This window comes from Vitis vinifera, chromosome 14 (assembly GCF_030704535.1).
Source record: "Vitis vinifera cultivar Pinot Noir 40024 chromosome 14, ASM3070453v1".
In the NCBI taxonomy this organism is placed as follows: Eukaryota; Viridiplantae; Streptophyta; class Magnoliopsida; order Vitales; family Vitaceae; genus Vitis; species Vitis vinifera.
In genome coordinates, this window is record NC_081818.1 from 1,431,786 (window position 1) to 1,439,893 (window position 8,108).

The following is an 8,108-nucleotide window of genomic DNA, read 5'->3' on the forward strand; positions in this document are numbered from 1 at the left end:
TTCGGGTATTTACATTTACCCGAATAGCCGAAGAAAAGGAGAAGAAGAAGAAGAAAAAAAAGAGGATCCAGAGGGAGCAGATGAAGAGCTATGCAAGAAGAGAATTCTGATGGGAGGGAAGTGCAGGCCGCTGAACATCGGAAGAGAAGGAGAAGAAGAAAAAGAAAAAGAGGATCCAGAAGGAGAAGATGCAGAGAGCTATGGAAGAAGAGAATTCTGATGGGAGGGAAATGCAGGCCAATGAGTTTTTTGGGTATTTACATTTAACCAAATATCCAAAGAAAAGGAGAAGAAGAAGAAAAAGTGGATTCAGAGGGAGAAAGATGCAGAGCTATGGAAGACGAGAATTCTGATGGGAGGGAAGTGCAGGCCACTGAATCCTTCTTCGGGTATTCTTCGCTACGATGAGAATGGCATAACGTTGTCAGAATGAGTCCTTCCGCGAATGCCATAAAAATTTTCCCCTTTGGTTGTCTTGTTTTCTGGTCTTTTAATTTATTTATTTATTTTCCTTTTGTTAACCTGCACAACCTAATGCCCTCCAAACAGAAATTTTCTCTGTTTCTTAGGAAGATTTTAATTGACTGTTTGTTATCATTGTGGAACAGTTCTATAATTTTAGTATATTTATAAGAATAATAGTACATCAAATTCAAAGAAAATATGGAGAAAACCCACTTTCTTTTCTGATTGATCTGGAACTTGAGTCCAGTTTGTAACACCAGACCAAACAAGCAAGACAGTACATGAAAAATATGTAGCAGCAGCAGTTGCATGCTACATTATCCTTTTTTGGTTCACATGGTACTCTACCCGCCCATATTTGATAGAAAGAACTAGCTAGCTGACATGTCTGCCATCTGAGCTTAGAGTTTCAAGGGTTTAAGCCCAAGGGATGCCCGCAACCTGTTTGCTTCTGCAATCTCTGGATCTGGGTGGTCAGTGCCATCATCCTTCTTCTCCTTCTTTTCTTTCTTCTTCCTTGGCTCTTCTCGAGTGGTTCCATCCTCTGGCATGTCTCCACGCCTTCTAGGACTGGTGCTGCTGCGAGCATGCCTCTTGCGGTGGTCTCCACCCTCGCGATCCTTACGATCCTTGCTCCTACTTCGGCTCCTTGAATGGCTCCTCCGCCTGCCACGGTCCCTGTCTCGCCTCTCCCTCTCCCTGCCTTCCCTCTCCCTTTCCCTCTCCCTGTCACGACCATATTCTTTATCATCTCTCAGACGATAGCGGTCCCTGTCTCTGTCCCTCTCCCTCTCCCTGTCTCTATAGCTGTCTCTGTCCCTTTCCCTTTCCCGATCTCTTTCTCGTCCTCTTCCACGTTCCCTATCATAATCTCGATCTCTGAGAAAGGGCAACGACCACATAAGTCAGCAGAATTGACATTAAAAAAAGCCATCATGTATTGATTTAAAGCTGAGTGAAGAATTCACCCTAGAATCTAGAAATTATATCCATGACCATGAAACCAATCATACTACAGTAGAATTGCATGATCCATCATGCTTCTTTCTCACTGCATATTATCAGTATAGAGAAACCTGGCAGGATCACTAACAATTATTTATCAAATACTACATTAGATTGTATGATCCATCATACTTCTCACTGCACACTGTCAGTGCAGAGAAACCTGGCAGGATCACTTACTATTACTTTAGGAAGCTGTTATAATCTACCAATGGCTTTGATGCCATGGTGATAACATAATTGTTGAAATTTGTGTAAACTTTTGTGTGTGTGTGCAGACTTGTAATTGGACAAGCTTCCATTTTAATTCATCAAGCCAGATTCTGTAATGATGAGAACTCACAGTTCCCCACGAGAGACAAAAAGGACACACAATAAAAAGAAAACCGAACAGCAGAAACATGGAAAGTGTTTTACCTATATCTGTGACTGTCACGCTTTCTATCCCTATCTCTCTCCCTTGCAGGGCTTCGCCCACGATAATAATCCTGTAAACATAAAAAAGGAAAACATACCAAACTAAGAAACACACTCCAAACTCAAAACAACAGAAGCAAGATTGTATTTGAATACACGGGGAATGATTTTTTCAAGGAAAAAAAATGTAAACCTTTTCATGAGCCCCAACATCTAATTCATCCATGAGTTGGTCATCCTCTTCTTTTTCTTCCTCTTCCTCAAAATCATCTTCCAAAGCACTTCTTCTTGGTTCCAGTGTACCAAGGGATTCAAGAGTCCATCTGTTGGCATGAAATGCTCGAGCATAAGAAAGAATTCAAAGAAGATCAAGCTTCAATTCAGAAGCAAGATGGAACAGTGTTCTTCTAGAATGAAACCTGTTAAAAATGTGTACCAACAAAAAACCTACGTCGAAAAAATTCCCTAGTAAATTCACTAGTCATTTGAATCATGTAGCAATTTTATATTCAACCATCCAGTTTAAAATAAAGCTTTGGCTCATTTGATAAGCATATTGGACCAAGCAGGTTCAAAATGCCAGACCCAGGTTTTTCTTCCACTTCTTCTTTTGAGAAGAGGTGTAGCTCAATCTACAAATTTGGTCAGCTCTGATCCAGGCCATTGTCCAACAAAATATATGTTTGTTCCTCACATATTACTTTTGCCCGGTGGGGATATGCATAATGCATGACTAAAATTCAATAGCAATTTGAATTGTGTGGCAATCTCATACCTAGACCACCCAGCGCTAAAAACTGTTTTGGCTAGCTTAACATTAGCACATGTGGCCAGGCAGGTCCAGTATAACAGGCCCAGGTTCTTTTGTACCAATCTAGAGCTACAGGTTAGGTTAGCTTTGACCCAGCTCGTTGTCTACAAAATACTACTAGTATTGCTGTTTTTTATTCTTCACATAGTATTTTTGCCTAGCAGGGAAAATTTGCACATATCTGTAGGTGATACATGATTTCAATTTCTATACCGGTGCAACCAAGGCTTGGTCCTTGCAAAGCTATAGGGCTGATCTAAAAGTTGAGAGCTCAAATGCTAAGATAAACCAGATTCCCTCCCCAATATTAAAGCACCTTGATTTAGTCAAAGAAGCTTCCAAACAACAGCAGATCCCAAGACTGAATCCTCGGCAAAAGGACTGAAAATATTTTTTTGCAATGCCCCTATTAATGATCATATATATAAATATGCACCTTTAACAGAGGATAAAGACTAGACAGGGCATTATAGTATGGTGCATCGAGTCAAAGCATGCCCATTTATGTTTAAGATTTTATAGAACTGACAAGTAGATGAAGCTAATGCTGCAATAATCCCATCATTCTGATAGACTTGATAACTATACATCATAAGTTTTCTCTTTGCATCCCCTTGAAAAAATTACAATAAGGCATAGCATGCTTTAACTTAAAAAATATCAAGCACAAAAAGAATCACCTTTTCTTGATACGGGGCAAGGCAACGTCACAGGAATAATCTTTTGTCAGAAGTTCATCGATAACCTCATCAACGTGTGTCAAAGAATAATCTGATAAATTACAGGAAGACAACACCCAACTAATTTAGTGTAACCATGGAAAAATTGCAAAATGAATCGGAAATAGTAACATATTGTAGATGAAAGTAGCAATGAGAAAATAATCAGGGAACAATTCAGGAGACGGGTCAAAAGTCTTACTTCCATCAGATAATTTTCTCCTCAATTTCCGATAGTCATTGTATAGAGGCTCTAGGTATTGGTACACATCAGTATCTATCCCTGTAAGACGCAAATAAAATGCACCAAGTATTCGGACATATCTGCAAAAAAAAATATGAAATTGAGTCTCAAAAGCAAAACATAATAGAAACAATCTATGCAAAAGCAAATATTACATTACAAATTGTAAAATCCAAGGAACAGATCACTGCAAAAGAAACATGCATAAAAACATAACAACACAGCAGCAATGAATTGCAGTTTCTTACAGCATTAAAAAAAATTAAGATTTTTCCCCATTAGCTTGATGAGAAACCGACAAAACAGGTAAATAAACTAAGTTTCTGAATCTTGAACTTGAGACTGCAGAAAATAGAAACTTCACTCAACTGATTCTAATACTTCAAATTCGATCTCAAGCCGATTTCTTTATTTTACTTAGACCCAGTACAACATAAAAGTCAGGACAGAAAATTTTCTTCTCTTCATTCTGTTCATTTTCCATTTCCCTTCATCTTCTTTTCAGCCAACATTCCAGCAGATGGAGAATTGATAATACTTTTGTTTCCTCAGCAAGCAATGCATAAATAGGAGAATGAAAATTAAAGATGAATTACACCTAGAAAATGACAACAAAACCAACATAAAACAACATCAATCTTCTTTTCTTCTCATTTCCTTTATTCTCCCATAAACCAGAAATTTGACAGTGAGTACCAATTCGTATGTGATAACGTACCATTTTTCTTTTCTTCTTTCTTTTTCCTCAAATTCCCCAGCAAACAAAAAAAAAAAAAGCCCACAATTTTTTTGCTTCTCCTGAGTTTTCTCAGCGAACGAATAAGCCAAACTTCTCATTTCCTTAATTTTCTCAGAATACGAAAAGCACGAACCTTACATCTCTTTCTTTTTCTGTCATCCGCTTTTTCAGCAATCAAAAGGAAAAACAGAAGAAAAAAAATGGAACCTAAAATTAAAATTCCACTACATACTTGTACTCTTCGTTTTTTATGAACTCGACGACGATGTCCTTCTCGGGCTGGATCTGGAGCATTTTCATGACGAGGCACATGAAGGGCGTGGGCTTGCGGTTACCACCAAAGGTGCCGCCGAGGTGGTCGAGCTCCATGGCCTTGTCAACCAGAGTCTCCGCGGTCAATCCAAAGCACTGCTCCTTCCAGTACGTGTTCTGGTAAATCTTCGACCTCAGAATCTTCTCCACCAAGTTTTGCGGATTCGTGCCTCGTATGCTCTTCGCCGCTGGGTCCGTACGGTTCGCCATCGCCGTAGGAGAGTCGAGTCTCCGACACAGAGAGGCGGGAACCCTAACCCTACCTCTCTAAGAAAGAGAGAAATATAGGGATTGGTGAGAAGGGTCCAGCGTAGTGGCTGTAGTCATCCCACACTGTAATATTGCCATATTAATGCAATCAAATTTTTTACAAAATACTATTTTTTAGATATAAAAAAAACAAAAGGATTATTGAAAATGCATAAGATTTAGTTTATTTATGAAATAATTGCTTAATAATTTCTTTTATTGAAAAATAAAGAGATGACAACTAAGTGGGTTTGGAACGGATCGTACCAATCTTATCCCGTTTATTTATATTTATTCTCCATACAAAATAAATAAATAAATAAATAGGACTATACGAGAAAATGATTGTACCCATAACCCTACACCCATTTATTTTTTAATTTTGAAATTATTTATAAATAAAAGAAATTTATGTTTAAAATTTTAAATTTTAGTAGAATAAATATAATTTATAAATAAATATTTATAATTAATTTTAGGAAAAGTAATTGTTTATTTATATTAAAAAAGTTTTTTTAAAAAAAACAAATCAATAAAATAAATTTTTATTTAAAATTATATATAATTATGGTGGAATGAGACAAAGTCATACTCAAATCCGTCTTCAACTTATCTCAAATTTTAAAAAAAAACTTCCCATACCAACCCAAAATTCTTTTATATTTATCCCAAACTTTTCTCATTAGAGAGAGGATATGACGGGATCTAGAAAAACTCATCCAATTGTTATCCCTAGAAAAATAGTTTTGAGTTTTGTTTGTATTATAAAAATTAAAAAAGAAAAAAAATGGAAAATAGAAAAATCCTTCTCTCTATATATATTCTTCAATATATTTAAAAAAAATTAATAAATTCAACAACTCAAAAGTTTTGGACATGCATCAAAAGTTGGCATGCACCACGTAACATCCAACAAATTTTGTTAGGATGGTTTGCATTATCCTCTTCACAAATATTTTTAATTTCTTAAATTTAATTTTCTCAAAAACTATTAATTATTATAAAATAATACTTAATTAATGATATTAATTTGGTAATCCATGATAATTATTATGATTTTTATCTTTTACACAAAGTCAAATTTAATAGTCAAAGTTAAAGATTTGATATGAAATAATAATAATTTTTTTCTAACTTTCAATTATTACATTTTTTTATCCTAAAACCTTTTATACTACTCGTCTAAGACGAGTTTAATATAAAAAGTGAATTTTTCTTTTAAAAGACGAGATTAGTGCAAAAATAAAAGGAGTGATAAAAACTATCGTATTTTTATATTTATTTTTTTAAACAACCATATCTTGATAATATTAAAATAAAAAAATCTAATACAATTTGGTCATGGACAAAAGGCCACCATACATCACGTAAGATCCAACAACTTCAGTTAGGTTTCTATTTTAATTACCCATTTTTCTTGTTAATTTTTTCATTTGATGTTGATAATTTATTCTACATTAAATTTTATAAATAAAAAATAAAAAATTTAACAAAAATGGAGATGGGTAAAATGTTGACTTTTCTCTTTTTATTCTTAAAAAATAAGCTTTAAATATTTTAATTAAATAGAGTTTTATTAATGGTATTAATTAATAACCTTGTCTTGCTCTAAAGAAGTAAAATGAAGAAGCTTAGAAGAAATAAATTGAAAAAAAAAAAAAAAAAGCAGGCCAAAAAATAGGGCAATGACTTAATAAATGGCCAATACATATGGGTGTAACAACAAATATACAGGCAATACATATGGTGAACAGCTAGAAATGGTCTGTATACAAGAAATGAACATCTATTTCTTTCTTTTTTTCATCTATATATTCACAAAGAAAATCACTAGCCAAGCTGGCAATATTTTCCATATGGATTTTCCCATTCTTTGTTTCTTTAGTTCTTTGTTCTTATTCTTTGATTTTTGTAGAGGGGAAGGTGTTGCTTCCTTTCATCAGAACTTTGATGTTTCTTGGGGACATGATCATGTTTTGGCCCTTGGGCATGGTGGGACTAGGATTCAACTCACCATGGACGAGCATTCAGGTTGGTTTTGGTTTTCTTACACTTTAAAAGTGATTTTTTTGGATGAAATTTGGATTGGGATGATGTTTTTGTGGGATGTAGGATGTGGGATTATGTCGAAACTCAAGTATGGATCCGGGTTTTTTCGAATGAGATTGAAGCTCCCGAAGAGAGACTCTACTGCTGTTGTCACCACTTATTATGTAAGTATTAATGTTTTTAATTCGTAGTTAATTTTCTCTTTTCCATTTTTATTTAATAGTAAAGGATTTAGTACTAATCATATGAAAGAATGATAGTTACATTCTCACACCCCTCTTCACGATGAAGTCGACTTTGAGTTCTTGGGTGGAAGCAAGAAGACAATACTACAAACGAATGTTTACACAAATGGTGTAGGAAGTAGAGAACAAAGGATTCATCTATGGTTTGATCCCACCTTGGACTTTCATTCCTATTCCATTCTTTGGAACCATTATCAATTAGTGTAAGTCGATTTGATTTGCTTTTCTGACAGATAAAATGAATTATAGTAACTTATTTTTTTAATCTTGTAATTTTTAATTTGATGGGTGTTTCAGGTTTTACATAGACAATATCCCCATTAGGGTTTTCAAGAACAACACAAGACTTGGGGTAGGGTACCCTACGCAAGGAATGATAATAGAGGGGACTCTATGGAATGGAGAAGGGTGGGCATCCAATGGGAAACCCATAAATTGGAGAGAAGGACCCTTTAAGGCCATCTATGAGGGTTTCAAAATTGAGGGGTGCCCTTCAGAGGGACCCATAATTTCACAGGAGTGTGAGACCTCAAAGTATTGGTGGAATGGAGAGAAGTTTAGGCAACTTGACCCTGTACAACAAAGGGCCTATGAAAATGTGAGAAGAAAGTATGTGAATTATGACTACTGCAATGACAGGTGGAGGTACCCAGAGGCCCCTCTAGAATGCCAAGAGCAATAAATAAATTTATTTATTTATTTATTTAAATTTTTTTGGAATCAAAATTGTTTGAGTGTTCTTTGATTTGGTTGTATAACAATGAGAATAATTCAAATTTATCAAATTTGATTATGTTATTTTATTTTATTTTATTTTTCAAATATTAATTTTAACACATTTATTATCTTTAAT

The 8,108-nt window shown here is 34.9% G+C and overlaps 2 protein-coding genes across 2 annotated transcripts; one reads left to right on the forward strand and one right to left on the reverse strand.

Annotated features, from left to right (window-relative positions):
* Positions 1 to 664: 664 nt before the first annotated feature.
* LOC100266508 (pre-mRNA-splicing factor 38) lies at positions 665 to 5,072 on the reverse strand. The gene is made up of 6 exons (XM_002283095.5): positions 4,633 to 5,072; positions 3,620 to 3,741; positions 3,379 to 3,469; positions 2,081 to 2,210; positions 1,888 to 1,958; positions 665 to 1,344 (listed from the first exon to the last, which is right to left on the reverse strand). The coding sequence occupies exons 1-6, from the start codon at positions 4,920 to 4,922 to the stop codon at positions 867 to 869; spliced, it is 1,182 nt and encodes a 393-aa protein (XP_002283131.1). The 5' UTR covers positions 4,923 to 5,072; the 3' UTR covers positions 665 to 866.
* A 1,622-nt stretch (positions 5,073 to 6,694) lies between these two features.
* LOC109123889 (xyloglucan endotransglucosylase/hydrolase protein 2) lies at positions 6,695 to 7,964 on the forward strand. The gene is made up of 4 exons (XM_019224957.2): positions 6,695 to 6,992; positions 7,074 to 7,174; positions 7,271 to 7,458; positions 7,553 to 7,964. Exons 1-4 carry the CDS (start codon positions 6,722 to 6,724, stop codon positions 7,935 to 7,937), a joined length of 945 nt encoding a protein of 314 aa, XP_019080502.2. The 5' UTR covers positions 6,695 to 6,721; the 3' UTR covers positions 7,938 to 7,964.
* Positions 7,965 to 8,108: the final 144 nt, after the last annotated feature.

What these genes read in the sequence shown, in the direction of transcription:
- LOC100266508 (XM_002283095.5), bottom strand. Translation starts at nt 4,922, where the DNA reads ATGGCGAACCGTACGGACCCAGCGGCGAAGAGCATACGAGGCACGAAT. An exon ending in ATAAAAAACGAAGAGTACAA is followed by an intron (nt 3,742 to 4,632) that starts GTATGTAGTGGA and finishes TTTTTTTTGCAG; the next exon opens with ATATGTCCGAATACTTGGTG. An exon ending in CGTGACAGTCACAGATATAG is followed by an intron (nt 1,345 to 1,887) that starts GTAAAACACTTT and finishes GCCCTTTCTCAG; the next exon opens with AGATCGAGATTATGATAGGG.
- LOC109123889 (XM_019224957.2), top strand. Translation starts at nt 6,722, where the DNA reads ATGGTCTGTATACAAGAAATGAACATCTATTTCTTTCTTTTTTTCATC. An exon ending in CACCATGGACGAGCATTCAG is followed by an intron (nt 6,993 to 7,073) that starts GTTGGTTTTGGT and finishes TGTGGGATGTAG; the next exon opens with GATGTGGGATTATGTCGAAA. An exon ending in TGGAACCATTATCAATTAGT is followed by an intron (nt 7,459 to 7,552) that starts GTAAGTCGATTT and finishes TGGGTGTTTCAG; the next exon opens with GTTTTACATAGACAATATCC.